At 37.9% G+C, this 23,533-nt stretch overlaps 1 protein-coding gene across 2 annotated transcripts in view; it reads right to left on the reverse strand.

Moving 5' to 3' along the window:
- The window catches only part of C4H8orf34 (chromosome 4 C8orf34 homolog), a 378,696-nt gene that overhangs the window by 106,637 nt on the left and 248,526 nt on the right, over positions 1–23,533 (reverse strand). For both annotated transcript variants that reach the window (XM_044245487.1, XM_044245488.1), the window contains exon 8: positions 22,761–22,896. In XM_044245487.1, coding sequence (XP_044101422.1) covers positions 22,761–22,896 — 136 coding nt within the window. The remainder of the gene's footprint in view (positions 1–22,760; positions 22,897–23,533) is intronic.

Here is a 23,533-nt window from a genome sequence, read left to right on the forward strand (position 1 = left end):
CTGGAAGTAGAGCTCCATCACTCCAATTAGTGGTTTGCATCTCTTCTTGCAACTCTAGAACCCCCTACTCATACACTAAGGTGCCTACCTGGTTGGGTTGGAAGAACTGGCTCAGCAAGTGATAGATGTGTGACTTCAAGCTCAGGTTTGGAGCCCTATCCATAGCTGAAGAAGATGGATAGAACATTGCCTTGGTCCATTCAGGCTGCTATAACAAAATACCACTACCTGATAGCTTATGAAGACTGGACATTTACTTCTCACGGTTTCGGAGGCTCTGCCTACCAGGGCATCTTGCCCAGTCTCTTACTCCACACGGATGCTGCACCAAAGAGTTATTTAGCTTCTGCTTGCACTTCCAGCAATCAAGCAGTCACACTTGTGGGAAGTCAGACCTTCCGTTTTTCTACTACTCCAGTTGTCCCAACTGTCCTTAAGTTGAAGTAAAGCCTGTGTGTCCTTTAGGTTAGTGCCAGTAGTGCTTTTTCAGAGCGACAAAAATAAGTATGTTTTTTTTTCCATGGGACTGCCTTTCAAATATGCATAGCTCTATTTATTCTTTTCCAATATAAACTCCCTAAATCCACCTATTTTCTTGAACCATTGAGCTGAGGAAAATTTTCTATTTCTCCTGCATTGGACAACTTGGTATTTAGATCCAACAGTGATTTTTAATCATGGTTCAAAATTAAAAAAAAAAAAATCAAGCTTTTTTTAAGATTATTTATTTAGTTTGTTAGTTAGTAGTCAGAGAGATAGAGAGAGAGCACAAGCAAGGGGAGTGGCAGGCAGAGGCAGAGGGAGAAGCAGGGTCCAGCAGCTCCCCGCAGAGGAGGGAAGCTGACGCAGGACTCTCAACCCAGGACTGTCGGATCATGACCTGAGCCGGAAGCAGATGCTTAACTGAGTGAGCCACCCAGGCACCCCAAAAATCAGGCATTTTTGAGACTAACTATAGTAGATTTGTACTGACATGTAGAAAAACAATGAATGTCTTTTATGTAAATTTATACTTTAAAATAAAGGTATGAAAGGAACTTCCTTGATTATTAAATATCTAGACTATTTTCTAGAATTTCTTTTTTTTTTTAAGATTATTTATTTATTTATTTGACAGAGATCACAAGTAGGCAAAGAGAGAGAGAAGCAGGCTCCCTGCTGAGCAGAGAACCCAATGCGGGGCTCGATTCCAAGACCCTGGGATCATGACCTGAGCTGAAAGCAGAGGCTTAACCCACTGAGCCACCCGGGTGCCCCTATTTTCTAGAATTTCTGAACCTTCGATTATTTCTAAATTACTAGGTAGCTCTTACCTAAAATTTCTGCTTTATATTCTTAAATATTTTACAAGGGCATTTCATGGTCTCTTCTCTTTTTACTTCACTGAGTTAAAGCTGTTTGAAAGTGATTTAATTCCATATCTTTTATGAAGTCTCTTTCAAAGTGTGTTCGCTAATCAGTTGAGAGGGAGAATTCGGGTTCCTTCATGCAAAGCAGAAACATTTACCCTGGATGCTGTTCTTTTCAAGTCCCTTAGTGACTAGGAAATTGGCTCATTGGTAAGCACCTATTCACATATTAGGAGAAGTGACTAAAATCTTGGTGTAAAGTGTTTTTCATTAATAATAAAAATGAGTGAAACTGGATCCAGAACGATGAACACTATTGGGCCAGTTTTTGAGTCCTTGTCATTGAAGTGTTTATTACATTCAGCTCATGAGATTACATCTAGATGAAGTCTCCTTTTTTTCTTAGTACCACAGTTCCTCACACAAGGTAGGCATTCAGAAAATATTGATTAAATCTAACCAAGTTGCTGTAACAACAACAGCTGCTCCCAGACTTAGCTCAGCAGGAAAATCTGGTACAGAAGAGAAAAAAGTCTATGACCACTGAGATAATAACTGAAGTGTTGACATTAATCTTCTGTTTAACAAATATTTCCTAAAACTGAAATTAAGGATGTGGAAATCAGGGACGAGGATATCTAATTTGGGCAACTTTGGTTCATGTCTGATTTGATTCATTCTAAAAGGAGAAAGTTAAAAAAAAATCTCTGTGAAATTTTTTTTTTTTATTTACCTTTTAAGGCATAAAATCATTTGGTAAACATTAAGGAATATACCTATTTTGATGGACAAAAAGAATTATAAACTTTTACATTTGTTATTTTATCATATATATTCTGTTTAGTAAGCCAGTAAACAAATAAGGAGGTATCCTTTTGTTTGACTTATTTGTAAGGAAAATTAATTACATTTTGGCTCTTAAAGGTTTTTTTGAATATCTTGTGATAGCAAATCTCTATGAGTTTTGTAAAATCTCCTTTTCACAGGTAGAATTATTCTTTCTACATGCAAAAATAAATCTTCAAACAAATGAACAATAAATCAACATAAATTATAGGGATATAATAACGCATACTATAAATAATAGATGTATTTTATTTTCTTCATTACAATTTTATTAAAACTTAGGTTTATTTTTTAACAGTTTAAAGTTCAGTGCTAAATTGAGGGGAATGTACGGATATTTCTCATAAATCCCAGTCCCCACAAGTCTGCAGCCTCCCCCATGATCAGCATTCCCCACAAAAGTGGTACATTTGTTAAGACTGATGAGCCAGCATGGACACGTCATATTCATTCAAAGTCTATAGTTTACACCGGGTTCACTCTTGGCATTGTCTATGAATGATGTATCCATCATTATGGTAGCAAACAAAAGCTTTGCACTGAGTTAACATCCTTTGTGGTTTGCCTATTCATCTGTTCTAGTCCACACCACCCCTGGCAACCACTGATGATCTTATTGTCTCCATAGTTTAGTCTTCTCCAGAAAGTTACATAGTTGGAACCATATAGTGTTTAGACTTTCAGATTGACTCGTTTCACTTTGTAGTGTGCATTTAGGATTTGTCCATGCCTTTTGATGGCTTGATAGCTCATTTCTTTTTAACACCAAATCACATTCCATTGTCTGGATGTACCACAGTTTATTGATCTATTCACCTACTACAGAACATCTTGGGGGCTTCCAAATTCGGGCAATTAGGAAAAAAGCTCCTATAAACATCCACGTGCAAGTGTATGTGTGAACATAAATTTTCAACTCATTTGAGTAAATACCAAGGAGCACAACTGCTGGATCAAACAATAAAACTATTTAGTTTTGTAAGAAATCACCAAACTTTCTTTCAACTCTCTGTATGATTTTTCATTCTCAACTGCAATGAATGAGAGCTCCTGTTGTTCCACATCCTTGTCAGTATTTGGTGCTCAGTGTTCCAGATTTGGGTGCTTTAATTTATTGTTGCTTGAATTTGCCTTTCCCCAGTAACATCTGCTCTGGCACATTTTTCATATGCTTATTTGCCATCTGTATATCTTCTTTGGTGAGAGGTCTTTTAAGGTCTTTGATTCATTTTTTAACTCAGTTGTTTGTATTTTTATTGTTGAGATCTAATCATTCTTTGTGTACTTTGGGTCATAGTTCTTTATCAGTTATGTCTTGGTAGATATTTACTCCCAATCAGTGGGTTGTCTTCTTTGTTTCTTGACATTGTCTTCCACAGAGTAGAAGTTTTTAATTTTTTTTTTTAAAGATTTTATTTATTTATTTGTCAGAGACAGAGGGAGAGAGAGCGAGTCAGAGGGAGAGAGAGCGAGTGAGCAGAGGCAGACAGAGGCAGAGGGAGAAGCAGGCTCCCTGCCAAGCAAGGAGTCCGATGTGGAACTCGATCCCAGAACCCTGGGATCATGACCTGAGCCGAAGGCAGCGGCTTAACCCACTGAGCCACTCAGGCGTCCCGAAGTTTTTAATTTTAATAAAGCCCTGCTTATCAGTAATTTCTTTCATGGATTATATTTTGGTGTTGTACCTAAAAAGGCATCATTTTACCCAAGGTCATCTATGTTTTCTCCTTTGTTATCTTCTAGGGGTTACATTTGGGTCTGTGATGCACTTTGAGTTCGTTTCTGTGAAGGGCATAAGGTTTGTGTCTAGATTTGTTTTTCTGCGTGTGGATGTCCAGTTGTTCCAGTACCAATGGTGGAGAAGACTGGGTTTACTTCATTTTTTTACCTTTAATCCTTTGCCAGAGATCAGTTAACTACAATCACATAGGTCTATTCCTTATTTCTAGGTTTTCCTTTCTGCTCCACTGATCTGTTTGTTCTCTTACCAGTGCCACACTATTGTGATTGGTTTAGATTTACAGTAGGCCTTAGAGTAGATTACTATCAGCCCTCCACTTTATTTTTCTTTTTCAATAGTGTGTTGGCCGCTTTGTGTCTTTTGCCTCTCCATATAGACTTTAGAATCAGTTTGCAGATATCCACTCCATTTTCTTAGTTAGCCTGTCTAGAGGTTTATTTTATTTTTATCGTGGCAAGATAATAAAATAATAGTAAAGATAAAAATGTTCATTTCCTCTTAATTTAAAAATTTTCTCTTCCTGTTCCAAATTTAAGCCATTTTAAAAAGATAAAAATTATATTAAAGCCAAGAAAAACATTAATCTGTTTATTTTTTCTAAATTTGTTCTATATGTATGCAAGCCAAAATATAATTTGAAATAAACCTACTTAAGAACATATACAAGCAAATTTTATTTCAAATCTACATGAGTCAAATGCAGTTTAGGTCTGTTTATGATGACTTTCTGGTCATCCCATGAGAGGTGGACTCAGTGCCTTGTAAACCCTGCTACCAACACAAAGCCCAGCACAGTGACTCTAAAGTCTAAATTTTCTTTTTAACATACACATCCCTCTCTAAAGAATTATAGTGAAGATCCTTGGTTGGAAACATTTCAAACTTTTTGATAACTCTAACTATCTCTTTATTCTAGCTTAAACAGTAATATCTGTTTAGATCATACACTGTAAGGGGGGTAGGACCAGAACAGTCACCTAACACTGGCCAATTCACTTCTACTGATTATTTATCATACTAATGAGAAAATGACAGGATAACTTATTATAGAAAATTCAGCTCACCATGGTGGCACATGCCACATAGCCACATCATTCCCTCCCTTCCCAGCCTCCTCCCATACCTACCTCTCCCCATCATTGGCAGTAAAGGAAGAAAGAGTACCTAATCTGAAGCAAGACTTCTTGATTAAATTCCCTGCTCTGAAATGTACACATTAGGTATCACTGGGCAAATGACCCAACCTCTTTGATACTGTCAGAATTAAATGAATTAAAGTATATAAAGCACTTAGAAAAACACCTGATAAGGAACACACTTTATAAAAATCAACAGTTATTCCCAATTTTAATAAGTAATGTGTAAGTGCATAAGATACACTAATAAGATAGTGTCAAGTGCATAAAGCACATCAGGCACTTGCCACTGTCCTATTCAACCATTCAATAATTATATGTGCTCCACCCACTGTTCTTGGGGCTGGAATTAGAACATCAAACAAAACAGGCAAAATTCTCGGCCTCATGCAGCTGGTATTCTAGCAGCGGGAGACAGAGGAAGCATGCAGTGAAAGAAATAATTGGTGAAACTTGGAGGGAAAAAGTTAGGTAAGGGGTGAGAGAGAGTGATGGGCTTGGGATCAGGAAAGGCCCCTCTGATGAAGTGACATTTAATATGAAGGAGTAGACCACGCAAGGTGTCCTGTCTGTCAGGGGACCTAGCAAGTACCTAGAGCAAGACTGAAATGCACTTCGCCTGTTGGAGGAAATGCCAGTGTGACTGCCGGTCAGGAGCAAGGGGAAATGGTACAAATGATCTAAGAGAGGAAGGTGGAAAGGGCTGGCACTGACTGTATTTACAGGTAAGCAGGATTGAGTGCTTCTGGCAAATGTAGGAAGGAAGGCTTCGCTGCAACACCTTTTAGCCAGCTGCCTTTATTCAACGGTAAAGGAAAGCTGCAGCTGGAGGTGAGACAGCTGTGGGGAAAGGAATGTGGCATGTACTCTAGCCTAACTGCTTCTCTGAAAGCTAGAGAATTCTGAGCAGGCGGTAGAGTAATTATCTCGTGAATTCCGCTCAGGGAAGATAATAAAATGGAGTGATTGGATCCAAAGGACAATGCTTCCTCACTCCATAATAGGTACTCTCCTGAAATATTCAGATAATTGAACATACTCACTGCTGCACAATGCCTGTATACACAATTGAAAGTTGCCTTTCTTATCTCTATGTGTATTTTAAATAAAAATGGATTTACTAAGACAGGTCATAAGTACCTCTATATTAGCTCACTTGAAGGAGTGGACTATTCATTACACAAATGTGAATTTCATCTTGGCAATGATTTTTCTTCTGACCTTATAACATTACTGAATTGTACCCACACTCTCCTGGCTGAATCTATGGTAGAGAATTACCTTTTACAACATAGCCTACTCCTTGAGTATCACATTAGATTATGGGTTTGTTTTTCGTTGTTTTTTTTTTTTTATTTTTTTTTTTTTATTTATTTGACAGAGAGAGAGCACAAGTAAGCAGAGCGTCAGGGAGAAGGGGAGAGAGAGAAGCAGGCTCTCTGCTGAGCAGGGAGCCTGATGTGGGGCTCGATCCCAGGACCCTGGAATCATGACCCGAGCTAGGCAGCTGCTTAACCAACTGAGCCACCTGGGCGCCCCTTGTGTTTTTTTTTTTTTTTTTTTTTTAATAAGTCTAAGTTCTAGGCATTCTCTCCATTATAAACACATCAGATACGCTAAGAGCTACATCAGAAAGTCTCTAACTAACCATGGTCTAAAATACAAATTGTACCCCCATTCTATAATACTTTTATGATTAATGGGCATTGTGAATCATATTGAAATATGAATCTGTTGGGGCAGCAGCTACTCTGCCCACCAGCACATCCTCTCATGCATGTAGTGAGACATGGCATACAATGGATTCCATGGCTCTTTCTCTGAGGATGGACTAGAGCACACTAATGCATGCAAGCTTCAGGAGGAGGGAAGGGACATCTGACTAATCTAACAAATGCATGGCAAATTATTTTTTAAAAATTGGTAATGTAATACCTTTTATTGGGTTAAAAAAAAGTCTAAGAAGTCTAGGTTACTAAATTTAAAACCCTGGGCAAGGTGCTCGTAAGGCCCCTGAAGCCTAAATACCCCCATTTTGTACAAAATGGCTCCAGATCCCCTGGTTCTGGGAGATAATACCAGGGATCACTCAAAGTTGAGGCACTGATGTCAAAATGGTGAAGAATAAGAACTTTGTTCTTCAAGTTTAGACACAATACCAAATGTTAACTGATGGGTTCCATCAGATTTCCTCTCTAGGAATCTGTAGATAAGATTTAATAAAAGATATGATCATAAAGTTGTCTTATCTCAGGCTGCTATAACAAAATACCATAGGCCAGGTGCCAGGTCAAGGTGGCCTCAAATTTGGTTCTTGGTAAGGGCTCTCTTCCTGACTTGAAGACGACCCCCATCTCACTGTGTACTCACATGACTTCTTTGTGTGCATTTAGAAAGAGCTCTCCTGTTTCTTCTTCTTACAAGGGCATTAACCCCATCATGAGGGAACTACCTCATGACCTCATCTAAACCTAATAACTTCCCAAACATCCCTGGAGGTTTAAGATTTCAACATATGCATTTTGTGGGAGTGACAAATATTTATTCCAAAACAGTAGAAATAGAGAGGCATAAGAAGACCATAAACAGAAGCCAAGACGCATTAAAATCCAGGAGTAATAAAAAAGTTGAAAGAGTACCTTGACATAGAAGCAGATTTGGAGGAGTTAGGAGAGGAGAATGGCATATTGTTTGGTCCCACCACTATTGTTGGGCTACTAGAGAAACTGATGTATGCAAATTAGGCATGAGTAATATTCCAGATGTCAATGAGACTGAACTATTCTGTTATTTCTTCCCAAACATCCTTATCTTAAACCCCCATTAGCTAAAGTAAATCCCACTAACATTTCTGATTCTTATAACATGAAGGTTTGTGACTAACACAACCAAAAAAAATATTTTCCTTAAAAACACAATAGGAAAGTAATTATACATGTGGTTATTTTAAAGATACTCTGACTTGCTTCCCTACTATCCCTATAAAGGTTTTCTTCAAGAGAATCTTTGTTTTAATTCTCAGTATATTTACCAATGACCCTATTCATCTGCTTCTATGAATACTTGCGTGTATGGATAGTGAAGTATTTAATCAATGAGATAACTTTAAGTCAAGATGATTGAGCAAATTTAAATAAAAAACCTGTTGCTTGTGTGCATGTGCACACACACACACACACACACAAACTAGTAAGAGAGAAAATACATTTTAAAACTATTTTAAAAGATATAACCATGCTCAATACCAGTTAAAACACAATCATGGACTTAAATGGAAAAGAGTAATAGGAGGCTAAAATCAAAACAGCTAAGAACTATCTAGCTCCCAGCATCAGAAAGAGGCAGAAGAGGTTGGAAAGGAATGCAAAATATCCTATTCTTGAAACCAGGCTTACTGAGTGAGAAGAAGCTGAATGAGATGCCCTATCAGTGAACCAAGGCTGATAATGAGCAAAACCACTGCAGGGCTGTAGACTAGGAGATGACTCAAGGAAGCAGAAACTGCCATCAGTAAGAAACCCAACCAAGACTTCTGCTGGCTGGGAGCCCTGAGCCTCCAATATAAGATCTTGAATTCTACTAGAGTAGTATTATACTGGGCACCCCAGAGAGAGGTAGATGATGGAAAGGGTGGAAGAAACACCAGGAAACAGACAGGAGTAAAGAAGAGGAAGCAAGTCTAAAAGTTTAAAAACTTTGAAGTATAGGAATAAAAGATGATGAAAGATCATCAAGCAACTGAAAATAAAATGGTAAGGATACATCCATCCTAAAAACAAAACAAAACCCCCCAAAACTTTAAATAAGTGTATTTAAGAATCTCAAAGAAAGAAAAAAAAAAAAAGATTTTAAAAATATATATTGCAGGGGGGAAAAGGAGTAAATTCTAAGAATATAGAGATATTTAACCTAAATTGGACATAAAGAGACAATTTGGTTACTTGAAAGTAAGATCAAGAAATTAAAAGAGAATTAAGCTAAGAAAAAATGAAATTAAAAGACACAAGAAAAATGAGATCAAAGAGACATAAGAAGGTGTAGTGAATAGTCTGGAAAGGTCTAGATGGGTGCCTGAAGGACAGGAGAGAATGAATAACGGAGAGGAAAGAGTCAAAGCAGAGTGACTGAGCGCCTCACTAAACAAGAAGAGCCATGAGTTTCAGGCGAAAAACATTAATTTTGATGTCTTACATTAAATGGTAGTTAAATATCAAGCAAAAAAGAAATTTAAGAGTTTCCAGAGATAAAGAAGGATTACCTATGAAGAAATAACAACTATAATCATTATATGGAGAAACAACGGAGAAACAACCGTAAGTGGCATAAAACACTAATCACTAGATAAACCATTATTGAAAGAAAAGGAAGCATTCAAGACATTTTCAGATACAAAAACTAAAACTTACTACCCACGGAGTCTCTGAAGAAACTGTTAAGTGGTTTGTTACAGCAAGAAGAAAGGTAAATTGTGGGAAAAATGTGTTTTAGGAAGTGATGTTTTTTAAAATGGGAAAATCCCCAAACTTCCTGAGATTCAAAGAAAAGTATTTTTGATATTGTTGTTATGGTGGGGGGGATGTATATGGGCTGGAGATCAGGGACATAATACACACTTACTCTTAAAGAAGAAAATAGCTGGAAGCAGGTGAATAAAATCAACAGATTAATAAAAATATGAGAGCACGGTAAAGACAATTTCACACTATCAAATTAGAAATTTATACTCACTAGGCCACTCAGTATGGAAAACTGTCCAACTTTCAGGTTTCATCACAAATTTCTTATTTAGTTCTACTCTTAACTGCAGCTCCAACCCTCTCCCCTTTATTGTCCATACAGGCAGTGTGGCAGGAATGACAACCATTCCAAACACATCCCCCATAAGCTGCTGGAGCTCTGAACTGGATGGATACAAGATGAATCAACACATATGTTGCCACTTTTCTTCTCTAAGAATATAGGAGTATATAACAACTAGTAAGAAAGTGAACATGGGCAGAAGTAAAGACAAAGAATTCAGCAGGAGAACAACAACAACAACAACAAAATTGCTTTCAATTTAAAAGTACTGAGAGAACTTTAAAGGGAAGGAAGCAAATCGGAGCTGTGCTGGAAGAAGAATGAGTATTTGGATATGTTTGTGGGTTGTAAGGCAAAATTCTTCCTTGCATAGTGAGGTGAGTTTATTTTAGAAGAATGTCTATGGGGTACGCACAAAGAACACTTATGGAGAAAGAGAGAAATCCAGTTTAGCTTGGACTTAGAGCATAAGATAAAAAAAAAATAAAAAGATAGAGACAAAAATTATTTTTTTAAGCTGTTCTTACATACCTACCTTTTACTCTCCTTACTAAAATCCAAAAGAAGATTCCATTTTTCAGGACTTAACTGTTAACCTTTTGTCCTGCTGACTTGGTACTCTAAGAATCTAGAGTCACAATATAAGAATTCTCATGTTTGAAGGGGAAAAAGCTATTTGCAGTAGACACTGGATACAGGAAGGGAGAGGGATCAACAGGAGTGGGTTGAGTTAAAGACACTAGGCACTTGAGAGAGGAGGAAGGAAAGCATCACCAAGGTAGCTATGGGGAGCAACTCAAGTGTGTGTTGGCTGCAAAAGGAAACTTAGGGAGGGTCTCACGTGATAACAATGTTAGTGGAAAGAAAATCCCAAAGGCTATTATTAACCCTAAGGTAGAAAATGGAAAATCAGGAATGAGACCGAGTTTCAGAGAGATTTAGAGAAGCAGTGTACTATAGCTGCAAGAACATCGAATATTTAAGCACAATAAAAACAATAAAGCCCTGGGTTCATGCCCACCAAAGACACTTGCTAGCTGTGTGTAGAAGTTATTTAAATTCTCTGGATCAAGTTTTGTCATTTGTACAGTTGATATAAAAATTGTGAGGATTGGTTTTAAATGAATTAATGTCTCTCAAAAAATTTTTATAATTTAAAGCTCTCTAGAAATAGAACAGATTATTGATTTTATTGTATTGTTATGGCCATTATTATTTTTTCTGTACTGAACTTCTTTCTTTTGATAGATGCTTCTTCCCAACTTCTCATGATTCTGTTGAAACTGTCAAATACGGATGTTTCTTCCCTAACATACAGGTAAGCCCAGGACTGGAAATTAATTATATCTCCTCACCTCCGTGCAGTGCCTAATCTCTGGCAGGCACATAACTTGGAAAGAGGTTAGCAGGGCCTTTTTAAAGATCATTATATGAACCCTGGGAGAGAAAGGACATAAGCTATAAGGATATTTTAAATTTTAAATATGGGGCCTCCATCTACATGGAGCAGCCCAACAGAAAGTAAAACCTGGGGGTAAAAATAGAGATGTTGATAGAAAGAAAGATGAATCTAGAGAGAGAAGGAGATACAAATAGAAAGAGACACAGAGGGAGAGAGGAATAGAACAAAAGAGATTCCAGTTGATATTCCTCTAATCTTCTGTCCATCCAAGTACTTATTGACTATCTCATGTAGGTCAAGAATTATTTAAGGTACTGAGGATGTATCCGTGATCCAAGACAGATTTGGTCCCTGCTCTCATAGAGTTACTATTCTAATGAGAGTGAAAGAATGATAAATGCTTTAAAAACGAAATGTAAGTTAAGCAGATTATGGTGATCTTGAACCAACCATGCTGGGAGAGGTGAAGAGCTGTGAGACATGAGGTGATTTTTGATTGGTATAGTTGATTAATCCTAATGCCAAGGACAGTCAGTCACAAAACCTGTTCTGGAAAGACACAGTGAACTGTTTAATTTCTTTCATACCCCTGAAAAAGAATATAATCTTTCACTCTATTAACTGCTAGTTCTGTTGTGGACAGATTTTGACCATGTATGTCCAATAAGAATCTCAAATTTAATATGTGCAAAAACTCATCATCATCCTCAACAAACTCCTTCTGTCTTCTCTCTCATCAATGGAATGCCATATTTCGGTTACTCTGGCAAATATATTTGGAATGATCTGTGATTCTTCCCTTTATCTCATATGTATCACTTAAATCTAATGGCAAATCCTGTCAGCTCTATCCTCAAAAGATTTCTGAGTCTAATAATTTCTCACCATCTTTACAGCTATCACCCTAAGACTAGGAAATTTAGACTCATGCCTTGTTGTTTTCTCAAGATCTTTATCCTAGAAGCTGGGTGAGTATATCATTTCAGTTATTCATGCCTGCAGATTTTGATGAAATGATATAAGCCATATTTTAAGATACACTGAGTCCATGCTCCTTTTTTTTTTTTTTTTTTTAAGAAATGTGTCATACTCTGGATAGGATTTGGGTAACGCACACCCTAGGAATGCAACAGGCAGCTTACAGGACATGGACAGGGTTCTTATTTTCATCTTGTCTTCTCTACTTTCTTCCACTTCTAGGAAGGATTGGCTATGATTCATACTGGGACAGTTTTCAGACCAAAAAGACTTTGTTTGGATGGAACTAGAGGGTATTTTAGTAAACTAAGTCAATCAGAGAAAGATAATTATCATATGATCTCACTCACATGTGAAATTTAAGAAAGAAAACAGAGGATCATAGGGGAAGAGAGGAAAAAATAAAACAAGAGACAAAATCAGAGAGGGAGACAAACCATAAGAAACTCTTAATCATAGGAAACAGAGGGTTGCTGGAGGGGAGGGGGCAGGGGGATGGTGTAACTGGGTGATGGACATTAATGCAGGCACATGATATAATGAGCGCTGGGTATTATATAAGACTAATGAATCAAGGACTCTACCTCTGAAACTAATAATACATTATATAAATTAATTTAAATTTAAAAAATAAAAAAAAGAATGACTTTTTGATTCAGATGGAAATCATAAACTGAACCTCTGTGCCTCTTGTGTGCCTGTGTTATTCTTCTCACCAGGGAAAAACAGGCAAACAAAAACGGGAATTTTCTATTCTTGTCCCTTGGCTACTCAGGTTTTTAGATGTATTCCTCAATTCTAGGGTCAGGAGAGTATCACAGGCCTTTTCTTTCCTTTATTTGATTTCCTTGGTTTAATCCCAGACCAAGATGCCCTGAAGTATCCAATTCCTATCTCAGACAGAAGGAATCATGGTATCTATAAGGCTGTAAAAAACAAACAAACAAACAAACAACAACAACAACAAAGCTCTTTAATGGTCTCTCTAAATAATATCTAGTAAAGATTGCAGAAACTCATTAAAGACTTCAAGGTGGAGAGGTGGGGACGCCTGAGTGGCTCAGTTGGTTAAGCGTCTGTCTTTGGCTCATTCATGATCCCTGGGTCCTAGGATCCAGTCCTACATCCTGCTCCTTGCTCAGCAGGATCCTGTTTTCCCTTTCCTCTCTGCTCGTGCTCACTCTGCCTCCCTCTCCCTCTCAAATAAATAAATAAAGTCTTAAAAAGAAAAAAAAAAAGGACGTCAAGGGGAAAGAAACAGAAATCTTGGAGAAGAATACTTTTCAGGAAATTCGAAAATACCCCTAAGGGTAAAAGACTGCTCCCTCTTTACAGAGACGGATCCCTATGTTACAAATTAATTAGAATGCCATCCTATTAAAGCAATTACAGAGATGTGTCTACAGCATTATCTGTTTGGAAAGGTGCCCTCACAACAAACAATTAAAATATGAAAGTTAACAACCATGAAATCTGGTAAGTGAATATAAACAGTGTGTTTAAATACAGTATTTTGAGGGCCACAGCATGAATACCTGTAATATCTGTAAATAAAAATGATGTTAATTGATTTTTCCATAAGTTTTTAGTGATTAAATTTAAAATATAATAACCAATTACAATCTTTTGTAATACAGGTCTATTAGTGAAAAATTTGGGGGGAAGCAGGATAATTTTTTAAAATTAAGCTCCCCTTTCATCAAAATTGATAGCAAATTTTCACCTGCTGATACTGATTCTGTTATGAGATCTAATGTATTTCACCTTTGAAAGTGTCCTTTCACATACCTAGGTACTACCAAATACTAAATTCACAAGCAATAAAACACAAGCATGTAAAAGAGCTTGACATGATGTAATTCCAACTAAGTTAGTTGTCATCGAAATGACTTTATACAATATGAGGTTTTCATAAAAGCACTATTTTACTTTGGAATTTTGGGTTGAATTCATTAGGGAACATTATCAAGTCCGAAGCAAAAGCTAATTTCCAAAGCTTTCGGTGTCCAATAACAGCAGTTGAGGGTGATTCTTCTCATACAGAAAATTTTTCATCTCAGACCTTTAGCTCAAAAAATTGCAAGAAAACATCATCACTAACAGGGCATCAAACCAATGTGCAGTAAGGGAAGTCAGAATATTCAGTTTTTTTGACAAAAATTCATGGAATTGATGATGGTTCAGCCCACAACAGCAAGTGAAAGTTCATCAGAGACGCTACTGGTTCAAACACACTAGAGATTCAGGTATTTTCCACAAAGTATCTCCAGCTGTGCCAAGCAGACTATTGGTAGAGTCTAATTCTTCCGCCACTTCAAACCCAGCACTGACTCCCTGAAGAAAGAACTGAAGGCCAAGAGTGGCGTCTGTAAGCTCATCAACTGCTGGGCAAACCAGATGAAATCATTTGAATTCTTATACAGTTGACCACTGGTGTTGCTCCCAGTGTCCTCAGCCTTTTGAGGAATTATTCTTGCCGTAAGGCTAATAGTTTTATATTTATTTTTTCTGGATGCACTTCTTCAGAAACAATGCTAAGAGATTTTAAGTCACTAGAATCCTTTCCATCTTCTCCTCTCATCAGCTCCTGATACTCTTGTCAAATTGTACATAGGTCAGGCATCAGGATGTTGAGAGTGGAAAGAGGTAGGTCCACAAGTATGTTTTGCTTTTGTGCACTTATGTTGGGTACTATCTCCAGAGAGGGAACTTCTTCTTTTTATAAAAAAAAAGATTTTATTTATTTATTTGACAGAGAGAGAGAGACACGAGCGAGAGAGGGAACATGAGCAGGGGGAATGGCAAGCAGAGGGAGAAGCAGGCTCCCCAATGCGGGACTCGAACCCAGGACCCTGGGATCATGACCTGAGCGGAAGGCAGATGCTTAATGACTGAGCCACCCAGGAGCCCCAAGAGAAAGAGCTTATTTATAGAGTGTGCCCGACATGAGTTTCTCTAGTTGCTCCCACAGTTGGCCCACTCCCCTCCACTGTTAGTCACAGCCTTTGCAGGTGTGTGGAAACCAGTACTTGCAGTAGATGGGTGTGGATTTAGTAGCTAACATGGGTGGAGTTCTGGGCCACAGCTCACAGCTCTGAGTGGTAGTGTTTGAGGGGTCTCAGGAAGCTGGGAGACACTGGGCACAGGACCTTTTAACATGGTCCTCTCTGAGTTAAATTTTTCCCCTTAGCAGTTTTAAGCTCCAAAAGAACAATTTAACTTAAGGTTAACAAGAAAAAGTTCACAGGCAAAGAATGAAAAAATGGCCTGTGTCTAAAGCTTAGGGGGTTTACCCTCCCAAAGCCCAAATTCTAGAAGATGGGAATAGAATGAATACCTTTCTCTGCCGTATCAGAGAAACACTGCATTTTAAATATTATTCACTTGTTGTGGAGTTTTTGTTTTTATTTTTTTCCCTACCCTCCATCCAGTCAAAATCAAGGAATTTGTATTAATTTACAATTAATTAATTCACAGTAATTATTAAAATTAAAATGTAATTACAAGTTACAATTATAATTTATAATAGGAAAAAATTATTTTGTAATGAAATTGAGTGATTTATGGGTTTACTTTCATTTTAAGAGAGCAATTATGAATTTTACTTTGAGTTACTGATACAGTCATAGCTGAACCTCATGCTGTGAATTTGGGAAATATCATTTGATACCATGTGGGTTTAGACTTCTGCATTAAATTTAATATAAAGCTAAGGCTATATGTAGATATGATATAAAATATGAGATTTCAATTTTTTTCAAAAATTTTTCACTTTAAATAAGTGATAGCAGTCCCATTTTGTTTTTACCCATTTTTCTTTATGTCCCTTCTGCTCACCTTTCCTTCCAATGGGAAGTTGCTAAATTTAAGCCTTCTAAAAATAGTTGGGGAAAAAAGAAAAAAAATGCTTAGGAATGTGAAACAGAATATAATGTATGATTAATTATGCAGATTTCCTCAGGTCAGCTAGGAAATCCTAATATAGACAGTTTGAAACTAGTTCACGCTTAACAATATTTCTCATTCCCCTTGACCGCGGCTTGTCATCACCAAGGACGTTCTCCTCCTGCTTTATCACATCAATGCACAAACTCAGTATTTTAATGTCATGATGTTTAGGAGAAATGATGAACAAGTGTTGGTACAATGACATGAAGCAAATCAGTTAAAACTCAGCTGGCTATTTGGAAACAAACTTGTCCTAGCATTCTCATGTTGGAGTTTCTGAGCCAGTGGCACTGTACATTCTCTATAATCTAATTTCTTTTAAAATGGCTTTCAGTTCTTTTTGTGTGTGCACTATTGATGTTAAGCATGAATGAAGGCAAACACTTGCACCATCAAAAACAAATAGCATTTTACCACCCGGAATGCCCTGGCAGGAGTCCAAGAAAACAAGATTTAACGCCTCAGAATGGCAGTAGGTAGACAGAATTAATGGGTGGTCTTTCCAGAAAAATGGCTTATAAACTTCACTGAAATAGTAATTCGGTGCCTTCGTATCCGCATTTGCTCTTGGTATCTTAATTGTTATCTTACAACAAAAATTCAGGACATTTAATAAAAAATTTTATTTGAAACTCAGAATTTTACAAACCACAGTTTTTTAAAACCACAGAAGTGTTGCTGGTAATTACTGATAAATTGCATTACTGACCTACTGACACTTTACTTTTTAGTTGATACTACTTAGTATGATTCCTAGGCAACAAATGAAACTTGTTTTGCCCATACATTCTGAGATTTGTAGCTATATTGGTGGACTCTTCTAAAAGTCAAAGCAAGGTACTCAATGAATATATTAAAAATCTACTTTGTAATGAATAAAATCACCCATTATAAGGATACCGCTACACCCTACACAGAAAATTCTTATTTACTTAAAATTGCTATTTTATAACGGCTTCTTTACTTCATGATCTGAGAGGAAAAATGAGATATTCTGGGTTGGAATCTTAAAATATCTTGGTTGGTCAGATCTCTACTAGCCAACATTTTCCCACTTGCCAGATGATGTCATCTCTTTGTTTAAATCACACAAATTGCAGCAATGCCCACATCACACCCAAACCATCAGAAGCTATAGGAGTAACACTATCCTGGAATAATTTTCCAGCTTGAAAACACTAGCTTTCTTTCATCTGCACTTTCCCAACCATGTGTAAAGTATTTATGGGCGAAAAAATAAATTCTGTAATCTTATTTCTTGTAACTAGGCTAATCAATAAACTTTTTGACATTCTTGATATTTTAGTCACCTTGTCCCACATAAAGCTTTACAGAACAATTTAATGTGGGCTGAATTCCTCTTTTCCTGATGTCTTAGAAAGTAGAAGTGTCTCCAGTGGTCACGTGTATCTAATATCCCTCAATCATTCCAGTAGAAACATATCATTCTCATTACACATTATGTCTTCCCATCAGGTTCTGAATGAGAAAGTCTCTGTGGCCTTTGGCTGAATGCCCTCAACTTGATAAGAGCAACAATGTTGTGGACATATCATATGCAAACTCACTTCTAGACAATGTGATCCCGTAAGTGGCTCATAGTGTAGTATCTGAAAAAAAGATTGAGAAAAAAGGCAATCTATAGAGAAGACTCTGCCTCTTAATACTAACTTGCTCATTGATTGGGTTCGTTGCAGAAACTCACAACATCACTTAAGTTTAGTGAAACTTGCCCCACAGAGCTTGTTATCAGTATCTTGCAACTATGGTATTATTTCACAACAAAACCATTAAGATCACTTATGCATTTTACCTCTCCAGTACTTTGGAAAAAGTGATTTCTTGACCTTAAGACTTGACAAAACAGCAAACAAATGACAAAAATATTGCTACCTTACACATGCTTTATTAAACCTAGAAATCCTGGAAAATGGACATCCTTTTTTTCTCTAGTTAGAAGCCAAGGAGAAAATTCCAGAATGTCAGAAGAACGAGGCTCTTTTTTTCTTCAATACCTGGGCACTTTAGTGCAAGCCTTTCAAAAAGATGGGGAAAATACTGAAGCATTTTAAACTGCTTAAGTATTTACATGGTGATTATCCTAGTGAGAGAAAAAGAGGAAACCCCTTTTTCTTGACAGCCTTGCCCTGTGAACAATTTGCTAGCTGCCTTTTCATACATTATTCTGTCCAGACCTCTCAATAGTCTTTAGAGGTTATCTCCAGGATTGCAAGAACTCCATTTCACAGATGAGGGACCAGATTTTCTGAATATTTGCATAATTTTTCCCACAATAATACACTAGGTAATTTAGGGTATATAAAGATCTCTTTGCCAAACTTTGAAGGAGGTTGTCTTTCTATTTTACCTTTGCCATGAAGTCTTGAAAAGTGTCAATAATTATATTCTGCAACTGAACATTAATTATCCAAAACTTTCTTATCCATTAGCACTACACTGCCTCCAAACTAGTGAGACTTGAAATTAAACCCTGATCCCAGGGGCGCCTGGGTGGCTCAGTGGGTTAAGCCGCTGCCTTCGGCTCAGGTCATGATCCTAGGGTCCTGGGATCGAGCCCTGCATCGGGCTCTCTGCTCACCCGGGAGCCTGCTTCCTTCTCTCTCTCTCTCTGCCTGCTTGTGATCTCTCTCTATCAAATAAATAAAAAGTCTAAAAAAAAAAAAAAATTTAAACCCTGATCCCAAAAGGTCCAAATAAATCCTAATGTCCAGTCTTCCTCTCTAAAGACCACATTGTCTCTTATTATCTTCCAGGCTGGGTACCAGTGCCCACTCGAGAAGAACAATGAGAATGGGTACATTTCTCTAAAGGAAGCACCCATTTTCTCCATGTTGGTCTAGTCTGCTGCACTGGAATTCTGACTCACAGAGTTCTGAGGGATCACCTGGTCTAAAACTGCCACCTGCCTACCATAATCTCCTGGGAAGAGCCTGATACCCCGAGACAGTATCATCTGCCTTTTCTGGGCACCAGAATCTTCTCCCAGTGGCCTGGCTAGGTACCTCAGCCTGCATTCCTCCAGTACTGATTCGTTGCTTATCATCAAAGTTCCTGCAGATCTAAGGAAATGTTGAAAAACAAAAATAAAGCTGGGGGCATCACGTTACCTGATTTCAAGCTTTATTACAAAGCTGCGATCACCAAGACAGCATGGTACTGGCATAAAAACAGACACATAGACCAGTGGAACAGAGTAGAGAGCCCAGATATGGACCCTCAACTCTATGGTCAATTAATCTTCGACAAAACAGGAAAAAATATACAGTGAAAAAAAGACAGTCTCTTCAATAAATGCTGCTGGGAAAACTGGACAGCTATATGTAGAAGAATGAAACTCGACCATTCTCTTACACCATACACAAAGATAAACTCAAAATGGATAAAAGACCTCAACGTGAGGTAGGAATCCATCAGAATCCTAGAGGAGAACATAGGCAGTAATCTCTTGGATATCAGCCACAGCAACTTCTTTCAAGATACGTCTCCAAAGGCAAAGGAAACAAAAGCGAAAATAAACTTTTGGGACTTCATCAAAATCAAAAGCTTCTGCACAGCAAAGGAAACAGTCAAAAAAACAAAGAGGCAACCCACGGAATGGGAGAAGATATTTGCAAATGACAGCACAGACAAAAGGTTGATATCCAGGATCTGTAATGAACTTCTCAAACTCAACACACACAAAACAGATAATCATATCAAAAAATGGGCAGAGGATATGAACAGACACTTCTCCAATGAAGACATACAAATGGCTATCAGACACATGAAAAAATGTTCATCATCATTAGCCCTCAGGGAGATTCAAATTAAAACCACATTGAGATATCACCCTACACCAGTTAGAATGGCCAAAATTAACAAAACAGGAAACAACATGTGTTGGAGAGGATATGGAGAAAGGGGAACCCTCTTCCACTGTTGGTGGGAATACAAGTTGGTGCAGCCTCTTTGGAGAACAGTGTGGAGATTCCTCAATAAATTAAAAATAGAACTTCCCTATGACCCTGCAATTGAACTCCTGGGTATTTACCCCAAAGATACAGATGTCGTGAAAAGAAGGGCCATCTGTTCCCCAATGTTTATAGCAGCAATGGCCACAGTCGCCAAACTATGGAAAGAACCAAGATGCCCTTCAACGGAAGAATGGATAAGGAAGATGTGGTCCATATACACTATGGAGTATTATGCCTCCATCAGAAAGGATGAATACCCAACTTTTGTAGCAACATGGATGGGACTGGAAGAGATTATGCTGAGTGAAATAAGTCAAGCAGAGAGAGTCAATTATTATATGGTTTCACTTATTTGTGGAGCATAACAAATAACATGGAGGACATAGGGAGATGGAGAGGAGAAGGGAGTTGAGGGAAATTGGAAGGGGAGGTGAACCATGAGAGACTATGGACTCTGAAAAACAATCTGAGGGTTTTGAAGGGGTGGGAGGTTGGGGAAGCCAGGTGGTGGGTATTAAGGAGGACACGTATTGCATGGAGCACTGGGTGTGGTGAAAAAATAATGAATACTTTTTTTCTGAAAATAAATAAATTGAAAAAAAAAAAAGTTCCTGCAGATCAGAGGTTACGAAGGCCTCTAGACTTTAGATGGGTAGTGCAAATGAGTGAAGCTGGACAGACAAGCTAACGACGTGAACTGGCACACAGCTGTGGGGTCTAAGGGTCTGGCAGGGAAGCTGCTACTGTGTGATCATCTGAGAATGTGGGCCAGGTGTTACAGGACCTGAATGGGTATTCAAGAGAAGACAGAAATTTCAATATTTTATGTAAAATTGGTAACTAATCCAGTGGGTTTTTTTTTTTTTTTTAAGATTTTATTTATTTATTTGAGAGAGAGAGAGAGTGTGTGTGTGTGTGCAAGAGATCAAGCAGGAGCAGGGTGAGGGAAAGAGGGAGAAGCAGGCAGGAGCCAAAAATTTACTGACCACTTCTTGTGCCCTCCTCCACCTAGGAGGGCAGCCTAGCCTAAAACAATGGATTCTTGGCTAAAAATTCCCCCCCACACACATCCCTTTTTTTTTTTTTCCCCCCATTTTTGGCAGCAAGGAGCCAAAAATTTACTGACCACTTCTTGTGCCCTCCTCCACCTAGGAGGGCAGCCTAGCCTAAAACAATGGATTCTTGGCTAAAAATTCCCCCCCACACACATCCCTTTTTTTTTTTCCCCATTTTATTTTATTTCTTTTCAGTGATCCAGAATTCATTGTTGATGCACCACACCCAATGCTCTAAGACGTATGTGCTCCTCTTTGAAAACCTTTCCTCTCCTGTTGCTCAGTGGAACTCTTTTGTGTTTGCTACATGGGATGCTGCCTGATTCAGGAATTATTTGATAAAGACAATTAGATCTTCAAAGTTTACTCAGTTGAATTTTTGTTATTTAACCATACTACAAAGGTTTTTCAAAACTACCCCACAACCTTCGCATAGATAACTCTGTACACTCAAGATGCCTGAATACCATCACAGAAACACTAGAAGTTTTCTTTGCGGCTCTAATCAAAGTCAAATCACCCAAATATTACTTGTCTGAAGCAGTATTTCCATTGATGTGCTGTTTCCACTGTGCTCTGGCATTTCTAATAGTCTCAAATAACATCCCTGCTTTTCTAAGAGGTATCCGTTCTATTTTTCTAAGCCTGTGACAATTAAAATAAAAATTTCCAAAGGCTAAAAGGAAAGAGAAAAAGCTACAAAAATCTGATTTGATTTTCCTACACTCCCTCCCTCCCAATTTCCAAGCAGCTAATCCCCTCTCAAACAATACAATAGAACAGCTAGACATAAAGAAAAGAAGATAAAACTGGCCAGCCAGTGCATTGTTCTTGCTAATCTGCACCATTTACATAAGGGTTAGAAGGCTTGTTTTATCATTTAAACAGGCTTAAAAGCCTCTTTGCAAATGAGATTTAGTTCCTACAAAAGAATGAATTCTAGCGATTTGGTGAGTTTCTGCTAGACCAGCACTGGGAGCTGACTTGGCAGTAACTTAAGCTACTTCTTTGGCCACATACGGTCTATGCAAAGATTGCTTCCAGCTGCCAAAACTGCAAAGTGTCAAGCTGATTAAATTCTTTCCAGGAGGTGGACAAGATGCGGAGCCGGTTAAGAGGCCAACAACATCAGATCTTAAACTATACCTGGGCAAACTCGCCTTTATGCAGGTGCTTTAAAGGGGGCTTTGAACCTGTAGAGGCCTTAGACTCTGCCTTTCAAAGGGAACCAGTAGGGCGGATAGCAAATGAAATTCAGAGACAGAAAGACTTAAAATTCCTCAAACTGTGTAATGAGGACAAGCTAAACTCTTTGATTTCATTGTTGGTCTGAGTAGCATTGGACGCGAGGAAAAACTGCACGGCTAACTCCCTCTCCAATGTTAGCACAAAAGACCTTTTGAAAGAAATGATTTCTTTTTTCTTTCTTTTTTTTTTTTAACACAGAGGAGTTAACACCCTTTGCATCAAAATCATAGATTTTAAAAATTAAGATTACGTTTATGTATACTATACCTATTATTTGTTTTACCTGGCACACCTTGAACAGATGTTCAATGTGACCTTGGCCTGAGGTTCAGCAGGGTGAGTAGCTCGAGCTTGGTTAAATTTGCTCCCAGAAGGTACAAGGGTAGTTACTCCCTCCATTCTTAAATCATCAAGATCCTCTGTAACAACATAAACAATTGCAGAGAAAAAATTAGCCCTAATAGAATTAATAAGAAAAGTGCATGTTTTCAGGTATCTGCTAGTAGTTAAGTAAACCATTATACTTCTGCCTTGCAAAAATATTACCTCATGTATCAGTTATTTTTCAAATCATTTTTAGATGTAGCTGGAGGGATATGTAAGGAAAGATTTACAGAAGAAAAATGATGAGAGGCTGAATCCATTTAGACAATGGGCAGACCATCATCTATGACTATGGAACGTGGACCGGCCACCTTTCTGTGAGCATTCAGAGAAACCACACCAAAATCTCTGCTGTAATTAGCCCCAAATGGTCAGGACTTGGTCAATGACTGCCAGCTTCTCTATTTTTTGCCTTTGCTTCCAACTCAGAGCCAACCAAAGAACACATAGTCTTCCAAACTAATTATATAAGATCAGTTGTTTCTAATTAGCTTGCCTTGACACTTCCCCATGCAACAACCTCTATTAAGCCTTCTCTGTTTTCACTTTTAACCCTTCCTTTTTGTTTTCATGTGGGGCTAAGTTTCCCTTGCAATGCAGTCCTGATAGAATAGGTACATGATCTCCTGTTTTATTTTGAAGGCAAGGACTCTGGTAAAAAGGATTCCATTT

This window comes from Neovison vison, chromosome 4 (genome assembly GCF_020171115.1).
Source record: "Neovison vison isolate M4711 chromosome 4, ASM_NN_V1, whole genome shotgun sequence".
NCBI lineage: Eukaryota > Metazoa > Chordata > Mammalia > Carnivora > Mustelidae > Neogale > Neogale vison.